The 18,400-nt window shown below is 41.7% G+C and overlaps 1 protein-coding gene across 1 annotated transcript in view; it reads left to right on the forward strand.

Annotated features, from left to right (window-relative positions):
* The window catches only part of LOC108879461 (solute carrier family 45 member 4), a 52,236-nt gene that overhangs the window by 8,498 nt on the left and 25,338 nt on the right, over positions 1-18,400 (forward strand). Inside the window, 1 exon segment of the mRNA XM_018670736.2 lies at positions 10,229-11,655. Within this exon segment, the coding sequence (XP_018526252.1) occupies positions 11,337-11,655 (319 nt within the window). The 5' untranslated portion in view covers positions 10,229-11,336.

Genomic DNA, 18,400 nt, shown 5'->3' on the forward strand with positions numbered 1-18,400 from the left:
TTTGCAGCGTGCAGGCAGTGTTTGCAGGTTTGGTGAGACTGTTGGACACAGTTTGGTTTGTATGCAACCCAAACTAAATTTGTTCCATGTGCCAGCTCTCATTCCTGTCCCAATCTGTCAGAAAAACAGCACACGAGGAGAGGAACAGGAACGAGGAAGAAAACTTGACTCTTATCTCTTGTTCCACCAATTATAACTTCTCACCAACCTGACAACAGGAAACTATAGAAAACCAGACATTCCTCTGTTTTTTAACCAGCGCTGAACTAGGGCAACATAGCACCAGAAAGTTCATCAAAATATTGGTCTGGCAATGACATGAAGATTTTACCTCTGCAACATATCATCACTGCTGCAGAGCCAATTTGTTTGCATGATAACTAACATGTATTTGCACATGTCTTTTTTGGCAGATGATGACTATTTGACTTTACTGTTGACAACTAAACCTGTTTGTGTGTGTAAGAGAGGTGCAGGTCAAACTGTTTGGTGCTGCTGATTTCAGTTGGTCTTTATCAGCATCAAGCATGTGTGTGTGTGTGTGTGTGTGTGTGTGCGGCGCGCGTGTGCGTGCGTGCGCGTATGTTAGCTCTGCAGTGGAATATTCCATTAGATGTGTGGGTGGGGTTAAAACTTAACATCTTGAGGTCTTGTGCGATCCTGAACAGGTCTGTGCAGGCAGTTATAATTCTTTTGGCTTGTTGTCAAACGTGCCGGTGTGAAACAATGATGTTAGTTACAAGATGACATATTAGTGTTTGGCTGTTTCAGGCTCATGTGTGAAGGTGAGGGGGTTATGTGTGTTATTAATGACGTTTGAACTGGCTGAGAGGGAGGTTTATGATGAGATTACAGTTTTGTTTTGATCGGAGAGAGGCAGAACGGTAGTGTGTCAGTTAAAGCTGGGTCACACTGATGGCTGCAAAGAAAAACAAACTCACACACACAAATGGTGAGATACCTCAAGTAGATCTATGTCACTTCCTCACACACTCGCATGGTTTTATTTTTTCTTTTTGTGGTTGAATTTTTTTCTAGGCCTGTAGCTCCCTTGTGGTTAAAGGCCTCAGGGGGCTGTATGGGGAAGGACACCAACATGCACACACACACACACACACAATCCCCCAAAAGGAGGCAGACCCCCTGAGGTCTGAACGGCAGGATGCAGGTGGGGGGTGCAGTAATGTGATGTTGGGTAGGGGCTACTGTAGTCAGAGGGGGCATAGGGAGGGTTTGAGGTGGTGAATTACAGTCCTCTGTGTGTGTGTGTGTGTGTGTGTGTGTGTGTGTTATGTGGCGTGTGTTACACACAGCCAGCAATGTGACTCCGGTGTAGAAGTAGGCCAAGGCTGCTGTCAGCAGCTTGTCAAAACCTCACAGTATCCAGCTTGAAATATTCAGACCTGCAGGAGTTAACACAGCTTTTTACAGTAGGGGTCTTTGATAATCATTTGTTAGCATGCTAGTCGTGGAAAAAAAAAAACTTCTGGGTCAGTATATTATATAAAAATTATACTAAATCTATGAGACACTAGACACTATGTTGACATCAACTGTCTAGACAGACTCAGATCAGCAGGTCTGGCAGATTAAAATAACACTGTATGTTTGTGTGTACGCTCTGCTGTGGCTTACAAACCACTGATAATGTGTTATACACTGTAAATATTGAGGTTTTTATAAAGCTCTGTCAGAACAGAGGTTTTGTGCTACGTAAGCACACTTTTTTGTAAAAATCTCAGCCTGAAACCCTACAGTAGCTTGTGGAAGTATAGTGTAGCAAGGAAATTGACCAACTATAGCCAAAACAGCGAAATGAGATGGAAAAAGTTAAAGGTCATTGATGATTTTCCTTTTGAATGCCAGTTAGCTGTGCTGCTAACCTATTAGCCAGCTAGGCTAAAAATAAACAGTAGGATGACTGAGCTATTACTGGCTGCTAAGCTAGCTGACACAACACACAGCAGATTCTTCTCCTCCCCTCCCCTTTTGATAGATTAAATAACTTTAACCAATGTTATGCTAACGTTGGCTGTATATTTCTTGAACCAGTGTTTTGGCACCTCAAGACAGAGCAGATACAAATAAAACAACCAGGAGTTAAGTGAACCAGTGAAGAAATGGGTAGGTGTCTCTGTGACCAATCTACGTTAGCTTACAAAAACTGGCATCAACAGGCCACTTGTATCTCACATTATCATTTTTAAATTATCTTGGTTTACACGCATGATCTGTGCTCTTCTTACACTGTGTAGTAGAAGCTAGCATCAGTGCTATCAACCTTGTAAGTTGTGGTTTATGCTGTATTCATGAACAGTTACCAGCTCTGCTAACCTTGTAGCCAAGCCAGTACAAAAAGTGTGAAACTACCTTTTTAATTAACTGAAAAGACAAACTACAACTACAAGGCTGACATGAATAGTACATGAGGTGAATGTGACTTAATGTTAACAGTACAAACAAACATGCCTGCGAGCTTGTTTGTGTTTGTTGAGCAGTTTTTCTTACAATTGACTAGAATTACTCTTAGATAATAATGACTTATATGTATATGTACAGTATGTATGTGTACATACATACAGTACATGCATATATGTCTCCACTACAATATGTATTTCATGTAGTAGTGAATTTATTGTGCTAGTTCCACACAAAGAAATGTGGTGACCATATTCCATTTTTAAAATTAGTTGGTTAAATTGCCATTAATGGCGACATATGTGGATATAATAACCTAATAGTGAGTGTAATTTGAGAAATCTTGGGTCAGCCCAGCTTGTTTTATGATAGATTGACTCCCAACACAATCAACCTGTCAGCAGATTGACTGATTGACCTTGACTAAACTCAGGATTGACGGAAACAGTGGCCTCAGAAACAATGTCTTGTTCGTTTGTGTGTTTCCTTGCCAAGGGTGAAAGTGAGCGAAGATATTTAAAATCTATTTTGAGCGGAGGCAGCTGTGAGGTTCAGGTGAGGCTGAGATTGGAGATTAATTAAGGGCTGTTCAGGCATCATGAGGAATGAAACCAAGTCAGTTGGAAGCTCTCATAAATGTTTTAAAACGTATATTTTAGAGGGCGAACATATGTGGACAGCAGGTATATTACGTCATGTTCATACCAGCCAGTATAGTGATATAAGCCCTGTGTTATGAGTAAAGGATTTGTCATTGACGCTGGTGCACGTTGATACACATGTGCCCCCCCCCACCCCGTACTCTCTGCACTGCAGCAGCACTGCACCATAAAGCACACATCCAGTCTCTGTTTACCCCTCTCTCTCTCTCTCTCTCTCTCTGATGCTTATCTCTGCCATCTGCTTCCCAAAGCTGGGAATATGCTTATTTTTCATGGGAACATTATCAGCTTCATGGGAATATTGAAATGTTAGCATGAAAATGTGGCTTTGTAAAGCAACCTGTGCATTCACATGTTTCTTCTTTGTGGCTGTAGATATCCTGAGACTGTCTTCTGCTCTTCCAAATGTATATGTGTGTGTGTCTCTGTGTGTATAGAGAGAGAGAGAGGGAGAGAGAGGGAGAGAGAGAGAGAGAGAGAGAGAGAGAGAATGTGACTAAAGACTGAAGAGTGTCTGTACTCAAGTCACAGTATCTCAGTGAAAGACAGATGAAGACCCAGAAAGACACAGAAGACCTAATATCTGTCAGTGGCATTTAGCTCAGTTTCATCTCTCTCACTCTCTCTCTCTCTCTCTCTCTCTCTCTCTCTCTCTCACACACACACACACACCACACACACAGGCAGGCATAAAACTTTAAAACAACATCATCTGCCTGCCAACAAAGGTATGTCTGAGGTTTTGACACACATCAGGTGTCCAGGGGCTTTCTGGCATCCTTTGTGTTGAGCCAATGTTCATGTCCAGTTAAAGTCCCTTAATGTTCTGTCAACATGGTACTCAAGAACAATACACAGTGGAAACTTCACACTTAAACCACATGTAACCCATACAGAGTAGACGATCAGATTAGATTTTGGTGTTCCTTACTGCATACATTTGTATATAAATGAGGTAAAATTGAGTGACTGAGTTCACCTATCAGCAGGCAATAACTGTGTAAAAATACTGTAAATAAGAATATAGACACACATGTATGGCACATGCATACATATGTAATTTAAGTATAAAAAATGGATACGGATTAAGAGAGAATGTTGGAGATGTTACAGCAGCAGTAACTGCATATAATAGAAAGGCACTAAAAGCAAAATAATCATCTAATATATTGCATTATGTACTTCCATACACCCACGGATATGTTTACACACAGCACCAGTCACTGTAATGATGCAGACTAAGAAACAATACTAAATGCATATTTTTGAGGATAATTGCTTTGAGTGAATAAAAGCCGGGAGCAGACTGAACTGAAATGAACCTGGCCTTGATAGTTAATAGGCTTCACAAAATGAAGATCATTGTATTGCTCCCAGCAGCAGTTTGTAAAAGCAGATTACATTATTTCCCCGCTTTTCTGCTTCTGAAGTAAACCTATCTGTTCTACCTGAGGGGATTTCTCAGATTTCACAGGCGATCAAACCCACAAATTCTCCCTAAATCGAACCAAATAATGCATCACATCAGGTCACTGGGTCTGTCTTTGACTAGAAAATTGTACCCAGTGTTTCTCTCTCAGTAACAAAACACCTTTTTTTCCTTATTTCCATCCACTGTCTCTTGCTCTTTCCTTTTCACACAAACTCACAGAGGCACACAAACATCCATATGTCCCAGCAGTATGTGAACTTGATCCTAAGGTCTTCAACCTTGTAATCTATATCCAGCTCTATATGGGTCATTGCTATGTTGTGCGTCATGTTTACAGTGTGTTCACGTGCCTCATTGGTGTGTGACACCAAAACTCTTGTCCAGAATCAACCTGATTGGGCTTGATAAACAAACACGAGATGCATGCATCTGTTTTCATTACAACCCACACCAACAGTCCAAGACCTCAAAATATTCAGTTTACAGTGAGATAAAACACAAGAATGTTTGGTATTTTTGCTTGAATCCATCATCATAATTGTTGTTGATCAATTTTCTAGTGATTACTTGTCAAGCTCTGTTGATCAAATGTGTCCCGATCCAAGTTTTTCAAAAACAAATCGTGTTTTCAGATCTGCTGCCACTATGGTTACATTTAGGCAACTAGACAACCTTGGTTAAGTGTCAACAAAACAATCACAACTCAAGGGCCACTTACTTGCTTATTGTGTAGCTATCAACTGTATCACACAATTGCTGTCAGCATACTGAGTTCGCTCAGTTGCTATGGAACAGTTGCTGCGCTTGTTTTTTTGAGGACAGTGGGCACTTAAAACATTCAGCAGACTTACAAGACACCAGTTAACAGTTTAATGTCTTCCTACCATATATACACAGGACTTGAAAGGCTCTGCTCTGTCCTTCACAGAGTACAGCAGCTTGGTTTCACAGCCACTACATTAGGGTCTAATGGTGACCCCTGGGAAAAAAAAAAACATGCCAAAATTCCCACAGAAAATGTTCATATCTTTCCTGCATCATTAAATTCTTCTCTGGCATTGATCCATGTCATCAGTATGTTCCAAACATTACTGTTTTATCAATAAATTCCTAAATATGTTACTTCTAGCAGACATTCAAAGCATGGCATAGAAATGTCATGAAACATAGAAAAAATAAAAAGGTAGATTTTAAGTGGAATACTCCTTTATTGTTAAATAGGCATTTTTCTGGGGGTGTTTCCTTTGAGTCATAGTATGTGAGGCAGTTAGTTTCAACCTTTGTTGTTACCACTAACTCATCATTCCTCAGCTCCACTCCTTTGCCCAAAGTGGGATTTCTTTTAATTTAAATAACTGACAAGATGGCGGCGGACAGAAACCCTCCTCTCCATAAGCTATGCCCTAGTCTCTTAGTCCATAGCGTCAGCCCGCCCTGCAGAAATGAGTCATGTCACCAGGATTTCACAAGAGCCACCAGAACATGCAAAGCATTTTACAATTCAAGACACTGCTTATTTGGACACGGACAGAATGTCCCATACATGCATGAGACATGCAGCAGACACGAGACTGTCTGTTTTCTCGTGTTACCTACATTATAGAGATATATGCTGATAATGCACTAAAGAAAGAAGCAGCAGGGAAACGGAGAAGGTAGATGAAGTGGGAACGACCGAGCTTGCCCTGATTTTGTGGTGGTGTCACAGGTAATCTGGTCTGTGGCACAAGAATAAACACTCGCTAAAATAGACCTGGGCTGTGTGTGATTACTGTGTGTGCAGATTCAGAAAGCCTGTGTGCGCGCATGTTGTTCTGTGAGACACAGGAGACGATAGACTCTTAATTTGTCTCTGACCTTGAACTTTACAGGCATCTCCTTTCCCTCCCTCCTGCTCTCGTTTTCTTCTCATCCTCTGTGTCTCCCTCTTTTTTTCATTGTCTGTGTCCACGTGAAGATAAAATAATCAAGGTTGTGGGTGTTTTGTTTGCCAGATATTTGACTTTTTTCCAGCTCCTTCTCGTAGCCCGCCTCCATCCTACCCTCCTCCTTTTCTGTTGTCAGTCTCCTTCCATTCATTTCCCCTCTTTTTCCTCTGCTTCAGCCCCAGTCCTCTCTTTCCTTACTATACCTTTCCTCTGTCCCTCTCTCCCCTCTCACGTGAGGCTGTATTTTGTTTATGATTGCTCCCAGAAAAGCTGAGGTGTAACTCCATATAAGCTGAGCTCATGTTACGGACACACACACACATGCACAAACACACAGCAACAATAGTACAGCTGACTGGTGCTACATGCATACAGACCTATAATCAGATAGCATTCACTGCTTTGTGTGTGTCTGCGTGTGTGTTTTTGTAGGACTGAGAATTACAGGCCAGATAGTGCTGTCAACTGAGAGAACGAGGTGTGTGGATGGATAGCAGCACCCTTACTTATCTTTTGGTTTTGTTTACTTTGACCTGTTTTCTCTCTGACTTAAAACCACACATCTGTAGTTACACACTCAAAGCATAGGCCCACATATTTACATGACATATAGCAAACAAACTTTTAGCCACACAAATATAAGACTGAACCCAAGCTCTTAAACTCTCCTACAAAATTCAAACTAATTTCATAACAAATGAATTAATTGCTCCTCTCCTCATGTTTACACAAGCATTTAAATGGATTTAGACCCTGTTTCATGTCCGTCTGAATCCTGACAACTCGTGCTATTTCTGCTCATTATGCCCAGCAGGCGTCCTCTCTTTAGTCTCTAAAATTTCTTTGTTATGTAGTAACTATGTTTTAAAAGACCACATTAATGGCTTTTTAGTATTTTAGGCCATTAACTCCCATATCATCACTGGGAAGTGTGAAAATGAAGATTTGGTTCATTTTATTCAGAAAATGTGTGGTGATGCAGTTGAGGGAACAGATTGTACCACAACATGGGTGTAGCATCAGCTCTGTCACCAGAAAGTTTGTTGGCAAAATGTTTGCAGTCACCAGCACAGGAAAATCAAACGGTAAATGGAATTTGGTCAAAGAGGAGAAAGAGTGGGACAAGTTGAAGATGGGACAAACAAGGTGTATGTGAGTGGCGTATGATTGGCTGTAAGTCACAAACAAACACTCCCCAGGGCATCATTTTTTCTTAAAACCTACATGTTTGCTTTTGGAATTTGTTTAGGTGCTGCTCATCTACATTAACCTTTCAAATATTTGACGCTTGGGAGTTGTCAGCTTCACAAGAACTTTTTTATAGCAAGAAACAAACATATTCACATTAATACTTTACACAGCTGCACAATTTTACTTATTGACTTGGTGCTGATGTGTGAGTAAAAACATGGTTTGATAAACACCAGCTGGTCAAAAGTTTTGCCTTCAAGTTAGATTAAAGTTTGAATTTAGATCATCATTATATCATAAGTCGTACCACCTCTGCTAACTATTTCCCGAGGGAAACCCTGGTCTGGGTTTGATTTTGTCAACATCATAGTTTGTAAAATGTGATGCTGCTGTTTAGCTGCCAGCTCACATCTCAGATGTTGAAGCTTCAGTTCCCAAAAAAAGCTTCTGCTCACAAGCTGCTTTGCCAGGCAGTAATAATGGGAAGTGCACTGAAACCAGTGGCTTATAAGCTTATGATATGCTTAGAATTGAATCATTTTACTGATTTGGCACTAACTGTCACTTACGTCTGGTTGGCAACAGATCATTTTCCATGTTGTGTGCTCCTTCTGTATGCTGTTTGTGAAACATCAAATTAATGTGTGTAACCAAGACCACAATTTCAACATTTCCACCCTGCTTGGATGTTCCCACCATTCCCATAAAACTTATCAGATCTGAACATTTTGTTGTTGTTGTTGTTAGCATGTTGTGACACATCTGGCCACAGAAGCTTTAGGTATTGTGGCACATCCTGCTCTGTCCTGCTCTGGAGGTCAAGGTGTTCTTCCTGTCTAATTTGAACAGAACTTAGAAGATAATTACCCTGTATTTGTTATGTATATGTGTTGCTGGTAAAGGAGAGGGGTTGTTATGTAATCTGCTGCTGAAATGTGTGAGGTCAGGTGAGGAGGGGGCTGTGTATGTGTGTGTGTATTAAAAAATTCATGACCATCTTGAGTGCATCATGAATGTTAATGGGGACATGTGAGAGCACTGAAAATAGAGAGGAGAGATAAAGAGGGAGGCAGGCAGAGAGAGTAAGAACAGGTGAAGAGACAATTTTTTTGACCTCTGCCCTTACCCATCTGTCTGTCTGTCTGTCTCTGGTCCATCTCTCCCTCTCCCAACTCTGCCCTCTCTTCATTTTGTATGCCTCCCACTTTCCACCTGTTCAAACCCTCCATCCCATCCGATGCTTCCTCACCTCCATCCCTCCTCCCTTCCCCTCTCATTTTGTTTTCTTTCTCGATCTCTCCCTAAGAGGCTTGATGAGGGTCTTAGCACTGTTATGATGTGTGTGTGTGTGTGTGTGTGTGTGTGTGTGCCGTTCACGTGGCAAGCATTAGCATGTGCTGGGTGTGACGAAATGTGCCGTCTCCATGGGTTATAATCCAGCAGCCCGCTGCACACAAAAACACACACTTTGGAATTTAACTCTGTGGGGAATTGTATTGAACATCCATGTAGTCTGTTTTTCTCACTCTCTAGGAGCAGTGTTATTAGCTGAAGGCTTTCAACCCTTGTACTCTTCCGTCTCTTTTTTTTTTCAGTCTGCATATCTCTGTCGTCTTTTCACCACACACACAAGCCCTCTGTTTGAAACAGTAGCTCAATTTGAAAATGTTTCAGCTCATAAAACACATTGCATGCTTTCATCCTTCCCGTCCAGTTTCAAAGACTGTCCGAGTGTCTGAGAGGATGAATCATGTGCTCAAACCAATTACACTGTTTAAAAATGGAGTCTTTTCATAGGAAAGAACACGCGTGTGTGTGTCTGAGTTGTTCTATCGGCATGTTGGCAGTCTCAAAGAACCTGGCGCCCACAAATTCAAACACATGTGGGTTAGTTCGCCCAAAATTACATAAACACACTATTTCTCTCTTACCCTTATGGTGTCTGGTCATACAGATAGTTTTGATTTTATGTGTAGTGCATAACTACACTACACTAAGCTGCATAACATTTGATACAGTAAGCTGTATGTACATAAATACAAACACTTAACGCCACGAAAAACAAAGAAAAGGCGTGGACTGGCAAACGTTGTAGACTGCAGTGTATTTAAAGCTTGACGATTTCCCTCATGCAGTATTGATAAAGCAATTAAGGGTAAAAAATGGAGCCAACACTCCCCACACCCAGTTATCAATTGTCCTTTTTCCCAGCTTTTATGTTTAGAGAAGCAGCAGTTTTCGTTCCCAGGATCGTCACATACTGCACCTTAACCACTTCTCCTTTCTTCCTGGTTTGTCAGCTGATACACACCAAATGATGCAACACACTTGACATACTTATTGACATATTTGACTGTACGACACACCTGAGAAACTGACATGATATGACAGCATTGCTTTGTTTACATGCAGCAAATAACTCCCACACTCTTGACAGTGCATGTTGTAGAAGCTAAATTGCTGTGACTCACTGGTGTTTTTGTCTGTTTTTTTTCCCCTCTCCCTCTCTCTTGTTGTCTCAACCAACTCAACATTCGTCTCTCCTCCTGACCAATGGGATACCTGCTTGTTGTCCTCCTGCCGGCGTTTTCCTCCAGATTGATCAGCCAATCGATGGGGATTCTCAGAGGAGCTCCGCCCACTGTCGCCGCCTGCCCATCTCCTCCTCCTCCTCCCCCCTCCCCCCGGCGCCCCCACCCACTCCGTCATCCAGCCTTCCATCCAGCCCTCCATACACAAAATGACTCTGGAACTCACTGAATGGTCTTCTATATGGATTTTTACTGCTTGTAATAGACAGTAAAAAAAAAACAGAGGGAAAAACCTCAATGACAAAAAAGCCATAAGCACACACACACACACACACACACACACACACACACACATACACCCACAAACCCACCACTCGCACATACAGGCATGTAAACACTGACATACCAACATACCAAATAAAGCTGACAGAGTTTTCCAGGCAGGATCTCACACACCTGACAAACAACACACAAAGAAACGCACAAACTCACTCTTGGAATGTACCGCACACTCTTCCTGTGAAAATTCAACTGCTTCCTGTTACTTTTGGAATTTTCTACAAGCATTTGGAAAAGCTGATTTTGTTTTTTTATTTTTTTATTTTTTCCACCCTGGCTGAAAAAACAACACGGCAAGAAGCAGATTAAAAATGTGTTAAATTTGAAGCTGCAGTGTTTTTGGACAACGTAGGACAAGTTTGTTTAGCAGACAGATGATTGCTGATTGACTTTTTCCGTTTTGTTTTACTTTAGCAGTAAATTGAGAGTTTTTCCTCATTTATTTGGTGTTCACATCCTTCTTCATTTTAGCAGGACCCAGTTTTAGTTACATTTTATTACCTCGCATGCTGGGACACTATCTGTTACACTTTTTGTTTTTATTGTAGTTGTATTAGCACTCCATCACTTCTTTAAAACCTTAAACAGGTTAAAGCAGTAATAGTTGTAACTACTATATAACTAGCAAGTTACAACTACAGGCAATTTGTAGCTTGTAAAGATTGTAATTAAGTTACTTCTAGGAAGTCACTACTAATTTTTAAAGTAACTACAAGTAACTTGACTTGAGTAGTTTGTGAAAAGCAGGGAAGTGGTATCGTTTTTTCTTTAAAGGCAATTGTTCTCAGATTTGTCAGTGTGTTAGAAGGGGCGTGCTTGTTTTCTTGTCGCGTGCATGCCCTCCACCATGCCTCCCCAGAACACAGAGGCTGACGCCATGCAGGTCGGATCTCTGGTGGGTGGGGTCAACGACAAAAACTCCACGGCATCCGGCTCGGACGAGGAGAAAGGAGGAGCAGGAGGCGAGACGGATGGATCGGGAGGAGGAGGTGGTGGCGGAGGAGGAGGTCGGGGTGGGGAGGAGTCAGCGAGCGAAGGATCAATAGAGGGCATTCCTGTGAAGAGATGGGTGATGCATGGGGCCGTGATGTTCGGCCGGGAGTTCTGCTACGCCATGGAGACGGCGCTGGTGACACCCGTGCTGCTGCAGATAGGTGAGTAAAGAGTCCACAAACACATCTGCAGCTCCCAGTCTTTATTTAAAAGAAAACCCAAATTGCATCACATTCAAGCAGAGACTACAACATGATGTCAGTTTGAAAGCAGCATCATTCTCTTTAGCTTGTTCCATATAAAAGAAAAGGGCACACCTAACAAAGTAAATAAAAGCACTTATTCCTTTACTTTTTCCTGTTGAAATCACCTTCAGGGAGAAATCTATTTAACAACCTTTAAATATTGTGTTGTTGCACACAAATATTTGCAAAGAGACATCAATGCACAGCTGCATTCCAGCCTCCTCCAACTCTGCTGTGGCCAAAGGAGCTACAACTAATCAGTATTTTCATTTTTGACTATCGATGAATTGTTTAGTTTGTAGAATCTCAGGAAATAGTAAATTATGTCCATCACAACTTCTTGGAGCCTGCATTCATATCTTCAAATATCTTGTTTTGTTTTGTCTGACAAACAGTTGAAAAGATTTTGTATTTATTATAAAAATACATATAAAAAAGAGAAAAGCACCAAAACCTCACAGTGGAGAAGCTACAATTGTCCTGAAGAACACTGCATCCATATCAATTGGAAGTAGTGGGAACAGGGACTCAAGTTGTTTGTCCTGACATTGTTCTGGCATTTAAGAAGACACCTTGGCAGCTAAAATGTCCAAGCACATATCCCACCTCCTGTTCACCTTGTTCAGATGGACTTCCTCTGGATCTGCCAGGAGATTAGCCAACTTGAACTGTGACTCACAGTACACACACACACACACACACACACACACAGAGAGAGAGAGAGACCGCCAGTGAACTGTCATTTGCACCCAGTGTCGTCTTTGACAGCCGTTGAGAATACGCCAAGTCCAATTTCGTCTCAGGCACACTGGAGCCCAAAGGGTGTGAAGAGTTGAAAAGGAGGAGAGGAAGAAGGGAACAAGGGGAAGAACATGAGAGTAAGAAGGGGAGGGAAAAAGAGGGAGATAAAAGGCTGAAGCTGCCTTAACCTGATTTATAATTTAAAGTCACTTCCCATGAAATCTCCCTCTCTCTCGCCTCCTTTTCTCTCCAAAATCTCTCCTTCCTCCCTCAGTGACATCATGTGATCTCCTAGCTTACATAACCGAGGCGGCATGAGTGGCAGGTCACTCTGTGGCCACTGTGACTCCTGGCTGGCTCACCCAGGATGAGCCACCGCAGGGAACCAGGCTTTAAGAGACTTTCCAGTTTTCTATTATTTTAAAAGATCTGCCAAGTGTCAGAAGTTAAAAAGGTTTCAGCTTTATTCAGAATCTAATTATCTAAGATGTTACAGCAGTAGCAAAAGCCATGATAATTCTTAGAAATATAACAGTGCGGTTCATGAAAGTAATCTGTACTTTTTTGTATTATAATTACTGTAACCATATATTAGGCTTGTCTCCTGTGGTGGTATCAGGCTGGGGGAGTTACTGCGTGTTGTTTTTTGTTCTAATTTTAGCCCTGATTTAGCTGCCCTAACCTATTTTTTTTTTTACATCAGGGTATGTCTGAGCCCCTCTTAGTAGATTTTGGAACTGCTGGGAGGTACAACTGCTACAGATTAGTCAGCTGAAATAAATAAAACCAAAGCAGACAGAGCGGTGACTGTGTTGTCTAGCTGAGATTCATCATTGATGTAGAGAGTTAATCCTGTCATGTCAGCCTTTTTGTGTCAGGCTAATTGGCTGTCCTTTCATTTTGACCTTTTATACTGATTATAGATGGATGGGATTGCCTCTCAATCCTAATGAATTATGAAGTAGATTGCCCTCAGAAGTACCCAGATATCAGACATGATATTGCTGTGCTATGACTGTGCCTGAAATTGGACAAGATTCAGTAGATCTGTTCAGATTACAGCTTTTGTCAAGTGTCCTAGTCGAATGCTTATTGCGGGAACATCAATCGTCATATCACATCAACATCATATTTTAATGATTTGTTGAGCATGTTAACAAGCCATCCATCCTTCATCTATACTGCTTATCTGTAAGGGTTGCAGGGGGGCTGGAGCCTATCCCAGCTGACGTTGGGCGAGAGGCAGGGTACACCCTGTGCGGATCGCCAGTCCATACGTATACAGACAAACAACCATTCACATTCACACCTATGGGCAATTTAGAGTCACCAATTAACCCAACTTGCTTGTCTTCGGACTGTGGGAGGAAGCTGGAGTACCCGGAGAGAGCTCACACAGGCACTGGGAGAACATGCAAACTCCACACAGAAAAACCCAGGGAGAAGCAGGGTTTGAACTTGGAGCCTTCTTGCTGTGAGAGCAGAGCGCAGAGGAGGTGAGAGCTGAAGGCTTTGATAGGGCCGGAACAGGCCATGTTGTGGGACGACAGTGCTAACCACTTTTTTTTAAATTAAAGTTAACTGCCTACTGTGGCTGGAAACAAGATTACAGAGAGTGAACTATAAAAAAGTGGGCTGTAAAACCAAAACAACCAGCTGAAAGATGTTGATGAAAATGCTCTGTAGAGTTGAGGGGAGCTAAAGGTTTCTACACTTTTAGTGTTTAGTGTGAAAACTCTTGGAGTGATTGTTGAGTCAGTAAAGTCTAAAGTGTGAATTAACTCCATGTATGATTTGAAGAGTTTGGAGAGTTTTCCTCTTTCCTATGTATCCTAATCAGCGCCGTGGATCTGTTAAAAGAGGTGGATATGGCACAATTCGTCAGCCTCATTGCTAATTTGTTCCAGTGGTTGATTGCAGTATAGCAACAAAGAAATCCCATGTGGCCCAAAACCATTTCCCCATAAAACAACATTGTGAAAGTGTTGACAGGACCATTGTAACACAGTTGAAAAGCTGTTGACAAGGTGGAAGCTATGCAGAGACAAACTATGGAGAGAGAAATGGCTTATGCACTCGATGAGCAACAGTCAAAGTTATATGCCTTCAAGTGTGAAGCCAAACTCCACAAAGCTTGGTTCTGTGCAGATTCCTTCATGTTTTTAGCCCGCTAACGAACATAGTGCACTGAAAACACAACTCCTCCCAACTCTTTGGGCAGAGGTCCAAGTTTTGGGAATAACAAACATCGACCCCCCACCACCCACCACCCACTTCAATCCTCAATGTGATTAATGCTCGACGCATGCTGGAGACTGACTGTAGCTACTGGAATTAGCTGGATAGCTGGTAAGCTGGCTGGCTGGCTCGACGTGAGTGAAACCATTGTGTGTGTAACCCCACAACACTGGGGTCAGAGAAAGAGAGAGTGTACGCATATGTGTCTATGTGTGTGCTCAGCAGACTCAGTGTGGTCAAGGAGCCCATATTTACACAACCCAGAGAAAGGATAAGAAACTTCTACCTTACAAGGTCTTCTGCAGATAGCGTGCAGAACTCTTAGCATGCTCCTGGCAGCACTCACTCATACTGTGTTACAGGCTTTTTCTCTTAAGGCATGGACACTCATTACAATTGTTAGGCTGATAAATTTTCAACGTTCAAGACCGACCAAGTTGGACCAAGTCTGTTACAGTCTAGGCCAGGTGGTCTTGACAGTAAGGAGATAAAACAATGCAATCCTTGTTGTTCGTGGTTCTCCATCTATAATCTCAATAATCCAAATTTGGCATTATTATTGTATTTCCCTCTTCTTTGGATAAACTAGAAAGGCAACTGTTTTTGGTTTATGTCCATTTCTCTTACTAGCCAGGGTCTTGACCTATGAATCATCACATACAATTCTGATTTGTTCAGTAACTCAAATAGTTGTGGTGTAGTTTCCAGAGATGAATATTTTCTGTGGATGGAGCAACGATCTCCTAATCAGGGCTTTGCAGCTGAGATGAAAAGAAATAGACATTTTTAGGAGATATGTGTATTTGTTTGCTCAACAAGTGTTAAACAAAAGATTTGATAGTGCTTCTCCTTTCTACCCATTAAGCATGAGGAGTGTGCTGTTGCTTCTTCACCAACAAGGTGCGTAAAGTAACGCAGAACCAAACATGGAGAAAAAACCTCAGCAACCCCAGCTGGCTAACTGAAAGAAGATGCAAGGCCTTCACCAGAATGATTTAATTCAGGTTATCTGTCATGTATTAATAATCAAAACTGATTGAACTTCAGCAGAAAATAGTGTTTTCAGGTAGGAACCAATCAGCTGTGATTCCCAGCTTAAATTGCAACACAGACAGCTCAGGGTCATTTTCTAAAGATTTTACTCCCTGTGTGGTGATTTTGATTTATTCTACCTGTCCTCTAGATATACTGTTTGACTCTACTGAAAGTCGCACTCGGTAAGAGCATCACCTAATAATTTAATGCAGCTAAAAGTGAGATAAGAGTGAGAGAGAGAGAGATCGAGTCAGTGATAGGAAAGGGATTAAGAGAGATGATGGGGAGTAAAAAAAAGGAGTGAATGGAGCAGGAGAGCGGGAGGGAGAGGAGAGCCTTTGAAAGGAGATAGTGGAAGAAGGAGGAGGAGAGAAGGTGACGAGTGCAGACGGCGCGTTGTGTCGTTCTTTTTGGTTTGGAACACTACATTACATAACAAGCTTTCTCAGAACTGAGTGACAGAAAAAAGCTGTTGAAACTCATTGAGGAATAAATCAGAGGGGAACAAACTGACAAAACCTTTATTGAAGTTGCAACTACTCTGTATTAAAATGAGGAACAGTGGGGTTGTCTCTTAAGATTCATGTCATAAAATCACACAGAGTAGGAATAGTATCAGAGACAGAAGAATACCTGCAGAGACTAGGAAGTACTTTAGAGTCAAATGAATGAAGACCTCTCTCGGTTGCTTGTTTGCTTCTAAACACACGAGTCTGGATTGGGTATCAGGAGCAGCATGATCTGAAGGTGACCCAAAGGTTGCTTTTTCACCATTAGTCTTGTTTATTCTCTAATCTGTTTATTTGTTTCCCTGACTAACTAGCTGTGCATGCAGAGGCAGCAGCTATGCCACCAATGTGGTACCCAAAACAGTCCAGGCCTGGCAGCTTTGCGACATTGTTATCCGTCTTTGGAGGCCTTCTTGGCTTTACTTAAGGAGATTACCACAATCCAACAGGAAACGTCCCTCTATTCATTCAGGTTCTGTGGCCGAAAGCCTCAGCTCACTGTATTAGTGTCTTTACTTCATTTGATTTCCTTTGGCTGAATGTCCCACTGTCCTCTAACACCATGCTGCATTATTATTTGCATATCACAACTAAGTATGTTAATTTAAAAACCATTTGCAGGTGACAAACACCATTGTTTTGACCCACTCACAACCATCAGAGAGCCCTGCAGGACTCATGTATTCATCTGTAATTTGTCAGTGGAAATTGTTGGTCAAATCATTTGAGAAATGCAACGTTGCCACTGTTTGTAAGCAGCACTTGCAGATTGTTTTTTGTGGAATGGGTCAACTGAATTGCTCTGGTATCACATGTATCATGACAAATAGCTAAATGGTAGCTTGTAGGGTGTTCACATGTAGCCTGAAGTGGCAGGAGCTTATAAACTTCAGCTCATAATTAACAATTAACTTCAGTTTAATACAAAAGCCATCTTGCAGTACGATGCTTTAGCTGCATTTCCCTCATACCAGTATTCACAGTCAGTTTCCTAATCCTGTGGTTAGCATGCTAGGCTAACATCAATAACTAAACTTACTTTTCCTTCTTTAAGTTTTAGCTACATGCTATTTATTGTGTCTACTACAAAAAGCACTACAAAATGAAGAATCCCATGTAGCATGCTATTTATCCTGCAACAAACCATCTTGATTTTGCATTGTTTATTCCTAGCATGCCAGGTAACCTAATCCACTGAGTGATCCCATCATGTTAGCTGGTCTAATCTGGCAGATGACCTTGCAGGCAGTGTAATACAGGGTTATATAAATGACTGGCTTCATGTCACGCAGTGACTAATCACCATAATCTGACCTAGTCATTCATGGGACGCACTGGATAGAGGACAGAGCAGGTGGATAGACAGAGGCAGGTAGAAGAAATGGGCATTTATCAAGGGACAGATGAAATATTTTGGGGCTGAGAAAAACATCTATGTAGAGAACAAGTGAGAAATAGGAGCCACTGACAGTGTGAATTGAATTCTCGCCAGTCTGGGAGGCCTTTAACCACAATCTTCAGTCCTGAGTTATTTTTTTGCACTTCTACAGAGAGAGAGAGTCAGTTATTTAAAGCCTTCCTATTTATAACGCTTTATATAATCTCTGCAGTAACTTTTTTCATTTATTAATGTTACCACTGCACCCACACACAGACACAAAAGGGTTTTACAGAGGGATATTTGCAAACATCATTAGCGTTGCAGGGCAGGGTTATGGGTGTAATATTGTTGCAGTGAAAGACGGCACAAACAGCAACACTAGTTTGCGATGATTGATGCCAGTGGATCCCAAAATGTGGTCTGTGAACCATAAGGGGGTCATTCTACCATAATTACAACTGTGGCATGCGTGTTTGGTTGTGATTGTCATGTTCAGTAAACGCAGAGTCAGCAGATACTTTTAGTCTTTAAGACAAAGCCATATTATGTGCGTTCATATGGGTGTGCATTATTTTTCCATGCAACACGCGATAAGCTAGGTATGTGAGTGCTGTTAGTGTAAGATATGTGAAGAATGCAGGATTGAATGTGTGGCTGTGTGTGTGTATGTATTTGTTTGTCAGCACATTGTTCCCCTGCACCCCCCACCCCCACCCCCTGGGAGGTTAAGTCATCAAAAACAAACCACCACCAGCGC

This window comes from Lates calcarifer, linkage group LG3 (genome assembly GCF_001640805.2).
Source record: "Lates calcarifer isolate ASB-BC8 linkage group LG3, TLL_Latcal_v3, whole genome shotgun sequence".
Classification (NCBI taxonomy): Eukaryota; Metazoa; Chordata; class Actinopteri; family Centropomidae; genus Lates; species Lates calcarifer.